The sequence below is a fragment of the Garra rufa genome, chromosome 1 (assembly GCF_049309525.1).
Source record: "Garra rufa chromosome 1, GarRuf1.0, whole genome shotgun sequence".
Lineage (NCBI taxonomy): Eukaryota > Metazoa > Chordata > Actinopteri > Cypriniformes > Cyprinidae > Garra > Garra rufa.
This window is the reverse complement of record NC_133361.1, coordinates 71789168-71803811: the sequence shown is the minus strand read 5'-3', so window position 1 is coordinate 71803811 and position 14644 is coordinate 71789168. Positions and strand designations below refer to the sequence as shown.

At 36.2% G+C, this 14644-nt stretch overlaps 1 protein-coding gene across 1 annotated transcript in view; it reads right to left on the bottom strand.

The window, feature by feature from the left end:
• Positions 1 to 14055, bottom strand: part of LOC141338716 (uncharacterized) — a 160460-nt gene extending 146405 nt beyond the window's left edge. The window contains exons 1-3 of the mRNA XM_073844330.1: positions 13971 to 14055; positions 8557 to 9419; positions 7850 to 8505 (exon numbers count right to left, since the gene is read on the bottom strand). Coding sequence (XP_073700431.1) covers positions 7850 to 8505; positions 8557 to 9419; positions 13971 to 14055 — 1604 coding nt within the window. The remainder of the gene's footprint in view (positions 1 to 7849; positions 8506 to 8556; positions 9420 to 13970) is intronic.
• Positions 14056 to 14644: the final 589 nt, after the last annotated feature.

Below are 14644 nucleotides of genomic sequence, written 5' to 3'. Positions count from 1 at the left end.
GCTGTAAATAAAAGAGATTAGCACTTTGTTACACAATGCCTCCAAGAAATGTCTTGTGATTCCTGTGATCACTTGAAATACATTAGCCTAACTCCATCTGTCTGCCTGATTTACGTGTTGTGATTTTTCAACAAACCATATTATAAATACAAATGCATTGTTAGATTTGAGACCCGAGATCTGACCGTTACATCCCTAGTTGGCAACAGTACTTGGCCCTGCCTACTGGTAAAACCAATATAATGGTCAACTTCTTATTCTACATATTAATCTGTGTTTTTGTTTTCAGGATCTAGGATATGGTATCATGATACCTACAAAAAAATGGGAAATTGTGAGGAGAGTTGAGGGTGACTCAAAATTCTGTAAGGGTGCTTTCACATCTGTGGTTCGGTTCATTTGGTCCGGACCAAGGACAACAAATGATACATTGTAGCATTTTTCTGCCGTTTTAGGTCCTTTTCACACCACACTGATTGCTCTGGTCCGAACCAGTTGAAACGAACCAAAATGCAGTCATGTGACAACATCCACATCACTCGTTGGCCAGATCGTGTCATTGAACCACTGATCTTTAATAGAGAATTATATAGATCAGTGTATTGAACGTATTTTCTAAACTGTTAGGCACGTTTTTTTTCATCCGCGAACGCGCCGCATCGAGATAAAAACATCTCAAGTTTTCAAAATTCTGCAAGCGCACCGCAGGTCATGTGACATGAACCAACCAGTCAGCTTCATCCTTTCCCGTAATAACATTGAAAGCACTGGCAAGTTGGAGAAACAGCTTATCATAGCTATACAGGAATAAACATTTTTTTAATAAATATAATAGCACAGCTACTGCAAGCGATTTTTAATGCTGAAAATCCATTTATCCTTTGCTGAAACTTTCGCGTATTTATGGAGAGCTCAGGTCATTGTTGCTTAGCAACGGCAGACGCCACTGGAGCTCAAGCCATTTGGAAAGAGAGAAAGTGGCGCGCCTAGCGTTTTCCACGTGTTTTTAGGCACGACATGTGAACGGCCCCTTAAACAATGAGAAAGATTGTGATGTTCTTATGAGTTTTCGAAAGTTGGGACCTACATGATCATCAGACCAAATTTATGAGGCTCCGCTCCTACTCACAACTCCTTGTCCACGAGCTGTCATGGGGCTATGTTCTCACCACAAACGAACCGCTCCAGTGTCCTGCTTGAAGAGGTGGTCTCGGTACGTTTTTTTGGTCCGCTTTTGGTGCGCACTCGAGTGCGATTGCTACATTAAAATCTGCCCAAACGAACCGCACCAGGAGGGAAAACGAACTCTAGTGCGATTCAACCGAACTAAATGAGACAGGTGTGAAAGCACCCTAAGAGCCTGGCTGTCGTGATATGGGGTACCATAGTCCTCAAACAGAGGAGCATTACTGGCATGAAATGCAATGCTAAAAAAGCTGCTGAGGCAAAACCACCTTTGACTCCTGAAAAGGTGTCAGCTATCAAAGGTAAGACTGATCAAATCTACCAACAGTATTGTTAAACATTATTACATTATTTAGCTATTATACATAAAATAGATGGCACAATTTTGTACTTCTTAAATGGATAGTTCACCTAAAAATAAAAATTGTAATTGACATTTTAATTAGAATCAATTTTAAAGACCCACAAAGCCACCTTTGCTCATGGTGTAAACAGGCATCATGTCTTTAGCTAAGTAAGCTGGAATGCACACAGGCTAATTTTGAGCTAGATGCAAAACTAAGTAAAAAATTATTTTACTCAAATTTGAGGTTTTCACAAAAAATAGTTAATTAAGCCCTCGTCTAGCGATCCCAATGCTCCAAATATTAATGAAACATCCAACATTATCTTTATTTCTAAGTTTTCTGAGGAGTGCTTTTTCTCTGCTCGTTTCTTGCGCTGACTGTCATCCGAAGCGCCCACATAAAGAGATTCTGATATATATACACACATACACAAAATTACAGTATTTAAGTATTCGCATAACCATAACTTTATATGCCTTAAGTGAACTTTGGGGAACTGTTGTAGAAAAACATCTGATTTGTAACAATATATTAGATAAATAAGTGGTCACTCTCATTAAAGTTATTTTTTTTTTCACTTTATTTTCATTAATGTTAATCTAACAATAAAAGAAAGGCTCTTGATTTAACTGCTTTTATTTGTAGTAAACTCACACAAGGGAATTTTACACTTGATTATCTGTTTTTCTTACTTGCGTTTAGATAAAGGTAATAAGTGTACGGAAATACCTGGCTGAGAAGATCAGTGACATAAACAGGATAAAAAGTGTTATTGGTAAGTATTTACATATCTATATATGAATGTAATTGTTACAACCTCTCATCAAATAATGACTGTTGTCATCTGATTGGTTCAATTCTAAATAACTTCCAAGAAATGTGCATGTCACAACCTTTAATGATCCACCTAGAAGCAAAGCTGTTGTTGCACCAAACCCATCATGGAATAAAAAGCCATTGCATTTACAAATGTATTAATTGGTGTGTGTCTGGATCAACTGAATGTTGGTTTTTCAAAAAAAAAAAAATGCTTTAGGTAACACTTTGGAATAAGGTTCCATTAGTTAATATTAGTTAATGTAACGACTAACATGAACAAACAATGAACAATACGTTTATTACAGTTTTTATTCATCTTTGCTGATGTTAGTTCAAAAAAAACTTTGTGTTCATGTTAGTTCACAGCAAATGAAGTAAGAAATAATTGATGGGAAATTGAATTCTTAGAAAATAACCCCGAGGTGGTAATGCAGCCATGGTGCAAATTCAACGGCCCTAAGACAACGCATTTCAGTGCGAGTCACATTTCTGCTCAAAGTGCACCCAGTGTGTTGGATAAATTTAGGCATGTTTTGTCAACAACTACGTTTTTGCAACTACTTTATGATTCCCATATAAATATATAATGTATGGATAATCTCACATACTGGTAATGTTTTTGAGTGGTACATTGTCCTAATGAATTATCCTTTTCTTTTGCAGGTCTAAGCCAGCCAGAGTGAAGCCACAAACGAAGTTCATAGTTCCTTTATATCTATAATGCATTCATTAGTTTAAAAATGTCATGTTAAGGTTTCATGTCAGTTTGATTCCTGCTAGGCTAAGAAAAAAGCTGGTCTTTATTTAAGATTTATGATATAGGTGCATATTGCTTAACTCTTTGCAAAACATGAACTCTTAGCTATTGAAAGGTTTTGCAGGTCTAAGCCAGCCAGAGTGAAGCCACAAACATAGTTTATGTATTTCTATAATGCATTAATAATTTTTTTTTGACCAGTCATGTTAAGGTTTTGTGTCAGTTTAATTCTAGCTAGGTTGAGTAAAAAATATGGTATTTACTCTGAATAATTTTGATTTTAGGTGCATATTCTTCATTCTTTACGAAACACAACCTGAACTGCTGGAAAAAAAAAATAGAACCATCACAGAAAAGTCTAATGGTTACCACTACAAATGCCATTACAAACAATACCATAACATTAGGACAATTAAAAATGGTTTTCTGTAGTGTGTTTTGGGACATATTCCATTTCGATTTATTGGTTTTACCAAGCCACCAATAGAAGATGACCAATTACCAGTAGAGACCAACAGTTTCCATTAAAACCAATACATGTCCCATTATAACTAGTAAAGCCACTACATATTTTGTGATGGTGTCTATTGTTGTTGTTGTTTTTCAGCAGGGAGCAACTGAAATGTTGGTTTGCAATTTATATAAATAAAACTGATATATTCTTGATTTTAAGCAACAAGAACAAAACCAGTGTATATTGTATTAATAATTTAAATTATTTAATTGATGGCCTAATTACCAGCTATGAGTAAAACCTACAAATCAGAACCAACTGCAAGAGAAACCATTACATATGTGCAAATAAAAAGACCAATACATACTTGTAATGGAACCATCAGATCAAATACAATAACTGCAATGGAAACTATTAAACATGCAGATAAGAGCCAATACAAACTTGTAATTGAAACATATACAAACCAATAGATCCTATTGGGATATGCCCAAAACACACTACGTAATGGAAACCAGTACAAACCGATAAATCCTATTGGAATATGCCCAAAACACACTACATCATGGAAACCAGTACAAACCGATAAATCCTATTGGGATATGCCCAAAACACACTACGTCATGGAAACCAGTACAAACCAATACATTCTAATGGAATATGCCCAAAACACACTACATAATGGAAACCAGTACAAACCAATAAATCCTATTGGGATATGCCCAAAACACACTACGTAATGGAAACCATTTGGTAATGGTTTTAATGGTTAATGGCTGATGGTTTCTAATGGTTTTGTAATGGAAACTGTTAGAATTTCTGTAATTGTTTCTATTGTTTTTTTCAGCAGGGGAGACAAACATGAAGATACTGAGACACAAACAGGTTGGTTTTCATTCTCAAAGCACTCAGTCATTTGATCTTTATTCAAATGTCCAGCTATACAGAAATATATTTTTGAAGAAAATATTTAGTGCATGGCTTCGGCATACAGGTTGGCTGTTGTTAGATTTTGCTGTATTTGGCTGAGCAGTCATTTGGGTGGCTCTCCAACCCATATTAAAAAAGTGTGGTAAAATACACTTTATTTCAGTACACTTAGTACAAAGTGCTATATTCCCATGCAATAATTTTGTACTTAAAGAAGTAGTTAATTTTCAGAATTGAAAAATGTTGATGTGCATTTGATCAGATGTAACTGAAGTACAACGTTATGAGATACATTATGTGAATGCTTGTTGAATAGATGAGTCTTTAATGTAGATTGAAACAGAGAGTGTGTCTGAACCCCAAACGTTATCAGGAAGGCTATTCCAGAGTTTGGGAGCCAAATGTGAGAAGGCTCTCCCTCCTTTAGTGGACTTTGCTTTCCTAGGTACTACTAAAAGTCCAGAGTTTTGAGACCTTAGGGAGCGTGAGGGATTGTAGCGTAGTAGGAGACTAGTTAGGTATGCAGGAGCTAAACCATTAAGGGTCTTATAGGTAAGAAGTAATATATTGTAAGTGATACGGAAGCTAATAGGTAGCCAATGCAGAGACTGTAAAATTGGGGTAATATGGTCATATTTTCTTGACCTGATAAGGACTCTAGCAGCTGCATTTTGGACTACCTGTAGCTAATTTATTGAAGATGCAGGACAGCCACCTAGTAGTGCATTACAAAAGTCCAGTCTAGATTTCATGAATGCATGGACTAACTTTTCTGCATCAGAAACAGGCAACATGTTCCGTAGCTTGGAAATGTTTCTAAAAATGGAAGAATGCTGTTTTTTTAACATGAGAAATATGATTTTCAAAAGACAGGTTGCTGTCTAATATAACACCCAGATTTTTGAGTGTATGTTTTTTTTTCAATAAGTAATATCTCAGTGTCACAAATCGTGCCTCTGTGGCTCCATCCGATTGTCACCAGCGGGAACTTTCTCCCGAATATTGACTTTGAACTCCATTTCCCATCATCCCCGTTACCTGGGCTGATCACCTGCACAGGTGCCTGCCATTCATTCAGACGATTTAAACTAGCCACTCCATACACACCTTTGCGAAGTCTTGTTTTGCCGTTGCGAACATTTCTGAGCGTTTATCCTGTATTCCTGTGTTTTCTGTTGATGACTTGGACTGTTCATTCTGTTTGACTCTCTGCTGCCTGCCTTTTGACCCCTCGCCTCGTTTATTGGAACTGTCTGTCTGCCTGCTGCCTGCCCTGATATTCCAGCCTGTCCAACGTTTACTCTCTCTGGTTTGTCTTCGTTGTACCCATTGCTGTTGCCTGACCCCGATTGTTTGACCATTCTTATACATGGATCCCAATCTGCCTGAGCTTTCGTTACACTCGGTCTTATCTGAATTTAATAGTAGAAAATTATTGGTCATCCAGTCTTTTACTTTTTTATCACACTCTGTTAGCTTTGCTAAGTTAGAAGTTTCATCTGGTCTTGTTGAAATATATAGTTGAGTATCATCAGCATAACAATGGAAACTAATCCCATATTTCCTAATAAAATTACCAAGGGGTAACATGTAAATTGAAAATAGCAGAGGACCAAGGACAGATCCTTGTGGCACTCCATACTTTACTGGTGATAGTTGCGATGACTCCCCGTTTAAATAAAAAGTGGTAGCGATTGGACAGGTATGATCTGAACCATCTTAAAGCCTGCCCTTGAATGCCTTTTGTAATCGATCTATGAGTATGTCATGAACGTGGATGTTTCCTGGGATGCCCCTGGCTCAAGAAACAAGCCCTACATCAAATGGAGGTCTGGACAGACCTGTTAGTGGAGTTCCAGATGCTTCCAGGGATGTCTAAAAACAACCCAAACCAGCCATCGCAACCACTCACCTGTCAGTCTGTTCCACCTCTGTCGAAAGTCCCAACTCATCAAAACCTCTCTCCATTCCTCCCCAGTACCAGGCATTACAGGACGTTTTCAGCAAGGTCGCTGCAACCCATTTTCCACCTCACTGACCATGGGACTGTGCCATAGACCTGCTGCCTGGAGCCAAACGTCCCTTCTTAAATATCAATGATGCTGAAACACTGGTTCATGCCTTCATTACTACTTGTCTTGACTACTGTAATTCTCTTTTCTATGGTCTACCAAACACAACATTAAATAAGCTTCAATATATCCAGAACTCTGCAGCTAGGGTTCTCATTTTTTCAAAGAAATCTTGTCACATTACTCCCATCCTACACAGACTTAATTGGCTACCCGTTTGTTTTCATATCCAATACAAGATTCTCCTCATCACCTTCAAAGCACTTCATGGACTTGCCCCCCTATATATTTCTGATCTCTTTCACACTTATTCCCAACTTTGCACACTACGCTCCTCAGAAACTGATCTGCTGTTAATCCGGTGTTACAGGTTAGCATTGTTTGGTGGGCGAGCGTTTTGTATCTCCGCCCCCACACACTGGAATTCCACTCCAAAACACATTTGTGATCTGTCTTTAGTACAGGATTTCAAAACTCACCTTAAATCATATCTTTTCCTCTCTTGCTTCTCTGATCTTACTACATCGTCTGTTTTATGCCTGGTTCCTACGTTTTCCTGTAACTGTACTTCTGTATATATATGTTTTGTTTTTGTTTTCTCTTCCTTGCAGTAATGCTTATATGTTCTGATACTGTACAGCGACCTTGAGTTTGCAGAAAGGTGCTATATAAAGTAAACATTATCATTATTATTATTAGATGCAACCTAGACTTAGACCTTTGTTTCTAGGGTTCTGATTCTTTTTGATTCCCAGTTTCAATGTGATAGAATAATTATGTTTGTTATAATTCTTTAGTCTCTTTTTCAAAACATTTAGATGCAGCTGAATATCATTAATAAAACTCAGCAGGCTACACAAAAAGTGGACTCATTTGAGAGTTGTTTGTGTGCAAAATAGAGCTGGCATGATTCTGGATAAATTGAAGGTTTTTTTAATGGAGATTGTGGTTCTCTCACGATTCTAAAGATAGTATAGACACATAAAATGGATAAATTAATGATTCAATGGCTCACTTAAGATTTACTTGTTTCAGTACTGGATGAATCAGCATTTTTGAACAAATCCCTTGAATGAATGATGATTGAATCCATGATTTATTTATTAACTTAGCATACCCGGTTAAAAAAAGTCACCCGGCCACTGATGTGAAATGCTTCTCTTCGCTGTAAATTCTCACGTGAATTTCAAGGTTTGCTATGTCTGTTTTTCCACAGTGATGGCACAATGAATTCTTTTTTTACATCTGTAACTGTAAGCAGGTCAAAGGCTTCTCTCCAGTGTGAATTCTCATGTGGACTTTAAGGCTTCCTTGATGAGTGAAACTCTTTCCACACTCAGAGCAGGTATAAGGCTTCTCCCCTGTGTGAATTCTCATGTGCCTTCGAAAGTCTGATTTTTTAACAAAACTTTTTCCACATTCTTGGCAGGTGTGAGGCTTCTCACCAGAGTGGTTTTTCTTGTGGGCTTCAAGGTTTCCTTTTACGGAGAAACGTTTTCCACATTGTTGGCAGGTGTAAGGCTTCTCTCCTGTGTGAGATCTTATGTGGGCATTAAGAGTTTGTTTACGTGTGAAACTCTTTCCACATTGAGGGCATGTGAAGGGCTTCTCTCCTGTGTGAATTCTCATGTGGCTTTCAAGGTCTCCTTTTCGAAGGAAACTACTTCCACACAGTTCGCAGGTGTAAGGCTTTTCTCCAGAATGAATTCTCATGTGCCCTTCAAAGACTGTTTTCGAAACAAAACTTTTTCCACATTGTTGGCAGGTGTAAGGCTTCTCTCCTGTGTGAGATCTTATGTGGCCATTAAGAGTTTGTTTACGTGTAAAACTCTTTCCACATTGAGGGCATGTGAAGGGCTTCTCTCCTGTGTGAATTCTCATGTGGCTTTCAAGGTCTCCTTTTCGAAGGAAACTACTTCCACACAGTTCGCAGGTGTAAGGCTTTTCTCCAGAATGAATTCTCATGTGCCCTTCAAAGACTGTTTTCGAAACAAAACTTTTTCCACATTGTTTGCAGGTGTAAGGCTTCTCTCCAGTGTGAATTCTCTCGTGGACTTTAAGGTTTTCTTTTTTGGAGAAACTATTTTCACATTGTTGGCAGGTGTACGGCTTTTCTCCAGTGTGAATCCTCATATGGACTTCAAGGTTTCCTTTTATAGAGAAACTTTTTCCACATTGTTGGCAGGTGTAAGGCTTCTCTCCTGTGTGAGTTCTTATGTGGGCATTAAGAGTTTGTTTACGTTTAAAACTCCTTCCACATTGAGGGCATGTGAAGGGCTTCTCTCCAGTGTGTATTTTCATGTGGCTTTCAAGATCTCCTTTTCGAAGGAAACTATTTCCACACAGTTCGCAGGTGTAAGGCTTTTCTCCAGAATGAATTCTCATGTGCCCTTGAAAGACTGCTTTCGAAACGAAACTTTTTCCACATTGTTGGCAGGTGTAAGGCTTCTCTCCAGTGTGAATTCTCTCGTGGACTTTAAGGTTTTCTTTTTTAGAGAAACTATTTCCACATTGTTGGCAGGTGTACGGCTTTTCTCCTCTGTGAATCCTCATATGGACTTCAAGGTTTCCTTTTACAGAGAAACTTTTTCCACATTGTTGGCAGGTGTAAGGCTTTTCACCAGTGTGAGTCCTCATATGGATTTCAAAGCTTGCTTTTGTATTGTAACTATTTCCACATTGTTGGCAGGTGAAAAGACTTCCAAACCCTGTCTTTTGAACTCTTTTGTGTGTAGTCTTTTCAGTCTGTAAGGAACTTAAGTTCTCTTCAGTTATGGAATCAAGCTGTTTCTCATACTGAACGTTGTCTTTGGATTCATTCAGCTCTTCACTCTCCTTTTTCAGAAGCATCAGGTCTAACGCAAAAAGAGACCAAATCAAGTTTTTAATGACACTAAGCAAGACATCACATTCAAACATGTAAAGCATCAAAACCAACATGTGCGCTGTATACTACCCACTAAGTGCCTGAAAGAGGTGCTGCCTGTAATCCTCAATTAACTCTTTGCTTTCTATAGGAAATGGCCCAAATACTTCTCAAGCTGGCAGTTATCAAACCCCTTAAAGGAGTAGTTCACTTCCAGAACAAAAATTTACAGATAATGTACCCTCTTGTCATCCAAGATATTCATATTCTTTCTTTCTTTCTTCAGTCGTACAGAAATTGTTGGTGAGGAAAACCTTTTAGGATTTTTCTCCATATAATGGACTTCTTTGGTTCCCCAAATTTGAACTGTCAAAATGCAGCTTCAAATGGCTCTAAATGATCCCTAGCAAAACAATCGATTATTTCTTTTTAAAAAAAATACAGTTTATATACTTTTTAACCGCAAATGCTCGTCTTGATCTAGCTCTGAATGAACTGTGTGTATTCCTGTTTATGACAGTTAGGGTAGGTCGAAAAACTCCCATCTCATTTTCTCCTCCAAAGGTCAAACGCAATTTACAAAAAAAAACGGTAAAACAGCGATGTAAGATGATTTTGAAAGTGGAGGATGGAAGTTTTGCGACATACTCTAAATGTTCGCTAAACAGGAATACACAGTGTTCAACGCAGAGCTAGACCAAGATAAGCATTTTGTGGTTAAAAAGTCTAAAAAATGGTCATTTAAAAAAAAAATAACTGATTGTTTCGCTAGATAAGTCCCTTCTACCTAGACTGGGATCATTTAGAGCCCTTTTAAGCCGCATTTAAACTGCATTTGAACATCTTGGGTGACAAGAGGGTACATTATCTGTAAATTTTTGTTCTGGAAGTGAACTACTCCTTCAAGGAAAAGCTTGACTCAGGACAACGGGCGAATTATAGACACATCTTAAATTTGCCAGGAGCAAAATAGACCATTCAGCTGAACAGTTTGAAAATTCTTTTGGCATGGTTTAATGCCATGGTTAGCATTGATTTTATCTGCCCACTACCACTTTGCTTTGTATAAATGGAGTGACAGGGCTCAATATTACATCCTCTTCTCTTTATGCTTCTATATGTTTTCCTTGAAAGACGGTGGGTCCCATTACATACCCTGATACACGTACATCTCGGAGACGTCTATTTGATGTCTGCATTTACATCTACAAGACATCTGCAAGATGTAGTTTGCTGATCTGCAATACGTCTATTGGAAATTTCCTATCAGATGTCAAATAGTCATCTATTAAATGTATCAAGATGTTTATGATTAAGAATGTATGTACAACTGACATCTTACAGACGTTTGTACACTGCAGATGCTTTCCAGATTACAGACGTACATGTGCTATCTAGGTAATCAAGAGTATGCGCAAATTTGTGTGAAATCAGTGCATGATTGTTTTCACAATCAATTCATAATTCACCAGCAACTGTTGTACTATAATTTATTTTAAATGTAAGAAAAATACGCGTAGGGATAACTGAAACTACATTTACACAAAAAGCACTTACTCTCCAATTTTAGAATCTGATTCTTAAGGTCAGGAATCGGATACTTGCTGTAAAACGAAACCTATCAATTCCTGACTTTGCTTCTTAATCTAAGATTATCATGTTATAAGAGGGGTGTCACCACCAACATGACAAAGCACTTTAATTTAACAGATCGTTAAAGAACACGATTCAAACACCAATGTTGTTTTTATTCCTAAATAATAATGATTTATCTGTTACATTCCTCAACCTTTGACGCGTGTGATCACAACTGTGTGAGTCAAATTATCACAGAAGTTCTGGGATAAAAGTTTTTAGTTTGGATATAAACTCGGATGTGTATGCTGCCCTCCAAAGGCAAAGTGCAGTAACTACGCGAACACTGAAACTGAGAAAAATGCCTTTAAAGTTTTTACAACAGCTAGTCAAACATGTTGACACTCTCGTTTCTCTGAACGTTTCTCTGAAACGGTACAAAACTGAACCAGGAGACTTTGCCACAAGACAAAACAGTTGTCACAAATTCCATTTTAAGCCTTAAGACAATTTTGACCAAATGTGTAGTTACTGTGCTTTGCCTTTGGAGGGCAGTATGGTATAATAGCATAAAATCACCTTTTGAAAGTAATTTGACATTTCAAATAAAGTTTTATAGATTACATTATTGCGCTAGTAAAATGTATTTGTCTTTGAGTCATTCATTCAAGATATTTGTTCAAAAACGCTGATTCATTCAGTAATTGCATTTATAAATTACATGTGATTTTTTACACCAGATTTTTGCACACAAATGGCTCATTAAATGGCATTACTGATGTTTACAAGCTGAGGGATTTTCTACCTTTACTATTAAATTAAAAAAACGAGTGAAAGAATAATAAACTGCTGTGTTTGTGCACTTAGATGGGATAAATGGTATAGCCCCTGGATAAATGCAGAGTATAAATTTCAGTATGGGACACCACACTTTGCTACGTCACGTCACTTTTTCACTTTCACTTAGATGTAGGGGCGTTTACTTTTTAAAAGTTTGTGACAGATAAAAACAGACTTCGGTCATATGATTGATTGTAATTAATTATTAATTCACAACATTTACCATTTCCTAACTGCATGAGTTTATTCCGATTTGGTTTAATCTTTACTAAAATAAAATAAATAAAAATCCTCTTAATGCCTTAAAAAAACGAAAAAGGAGCCGTTTTCTCATTTTGAACATTAAATAAAAAAATTAAAAAATGATCGGATTATACACAGGTCTACATATGATTTAAAAACCGCAAGGGACATTTGACAAAAACTAAGACAACATTTAATAACACCTGACAATATCATTATTGACAAATTAACACTAGAGTTTGTATGGTTAACACTGATGTAACTGAGTATAAAAAAGTAAACACAGGACATCTGACCTCCAGCCTAAAATGAGTTTGACAACTCTTTAAGTACGATCTGTTACTAAATTTCAGCGGAGAGCTTGATCCTCACATATATGTTGTCTCTTAATGTGAAGAAGATCCAACACATGTGCTGCTACATGAGCTCAGCAGAAGAAAAACTTCTACTTCAACTTCTAATGATACATTCACATCTTCTATCATCCTCATTTTGTAAAAGTCACAAATGTTTTCTTTAGTGCACTACTTAGGTCTTTGATATCTGAACAGGTTGAAGTTACTGGACTTTTATTCACTTTCCAAAGATTTAAAATGAAGAAAAAAGATAAACAGCATGCAGCGACTATTATTTATATTATAAGTAGGCTGTTATTTCTAACATCGGCCTATGACTTATTAATTGCTTGTTTTAGTGCTATTTAATTTCAGGTACACTACCGTTCAAAAGTTTGGGGTCAGTAAGACTCTTATACTCATCAAGGCTGCTTTTATTTGATTAAAAATAAATGAAAAAAAAAAACAGTAATATTGCAAAATGTTTTTACAATATAAAATAATGTTTTTATTTTAACATACTTTAAAATAGAATTTATTCCTGTGATGAAAAGCTGAATTTTTATCAGCTGTTACTCCAGTCTTAAGTGTCACATGATCCTTCAGAAATCATTCTAATATGCTGATTTATTATTAGAACGATCAATGTTAGAAACAGTTGCGCTACCAAATACCAAATATTTTTTGGAACCTGTGATACTTTTTTTTTTTGGTTTCTTCGATTAATTAAAAGTTAAAAAATAACAGCCTTTCTTCAAAACGTAAATACACTACTGTTCAAAAGTTTGGGGTCAGTAAATTTTTATTCTTTCTTTTTTTTTTAAGAATTGAATGCTTTTATTCACCAAGGATGTGTTAAATTGGTGAAAAGTGATAGCAAAAACTTATATTGTTAGAAAATATTTACATTTTGAAGAAAGGCTGTTATTTTTAACTTTTAATTAATTGAAGAAACAAAAAAAAAAAAGTATCACAGGTTCCAAAAAAAAAAAAAAATTTGGTAGCACAACTGTTTCTAACATTGATCATTCTAATAATAAATCAGCATATTAGAATGATTTCTGAAGGATCATGTGACATTTAAGACTGGAGTAACAGCTGATAAAAATTCAGCTTTTCATCACAGGAATAAATTCTATTTTAAAGTATGTTAAAATAAAAACATCATTTTATATTGTTAAAAACATTTTGCAATATTACTGTTTATTTCTGTGTTTTTAATCAAATAAATGCAGCCTTGATGAGCATAAGAGACTTCTTTAAAGACTATTACAAGTCTTACTGACCCCAAACTTTTGAACGGTAGTGTACGTATATGTTACTATATGCCACTTTGGAGACGAGTTGAAAAACAAAACAAAAACAAATGTACGCATAGAAACTCAAGTTATTGTACTGTTTTCACTTTTTTCTACTCAAAAGTAGACGCTGAGTTTATTGTTACTCTGTTTAGGCTACTTCTGTATTATTTTATATCTATTTCTGTAGAGCTGGACATTTTAATAAGGATCAAATGAGCGAGTTCAGCTTTGAGAATAAAAACCAACCTGTTTGTTCCTCCATATCTTCATGTTTGATGCTGAATGTCTCTTCAATCTCCAGGTCTTTACTCTCCTCCTTAATAAACGCCATCTTTATAATAGTGTGTCACGTGGATATCAGCTGCTTCACCAGGAGTTTTTCTGTGTGTGTGGATTCCTGTTTAAGATCAGAATAATTTTGTAATTTTGAAAGTAATTTTTAATATAGTTTTAGCCTTACTATGGAATATGGTTCACTTCATTTAGGCAAAAATATGACCAATATCCAGTTAAACATGTAGGAAACTCAGAAGTAAATCTTCAGCAGGCTCTTGATTCAGTTGCAGTCATCAAGACTGACTAAAGCAGTGAATCAGTGCAGTTTTATACAGATTTCAGGAGGCCGTCCTTCCAGGTGAAGACAAAGCACTCAGAATCACAAGCTTAAACACAGATTGCAAACAATGTAGTTGTAGTTCTGGAGTTTCAGCAGAACTATAGCACTCATTATCAGAGAGATCAGGGAACATCAAGATACATTCACACTTAATTCACACACTTAGCATGAACAATGACACCAATTGAAGAAATGAGGCAGAAGCACACAAGTATTACTGACGATTCATTTATAATTTAAACACCTTTTATATTTTTTAGGCTATGATTTAATTTTGATCAACATAATTGTGTCTTTTGCAGTA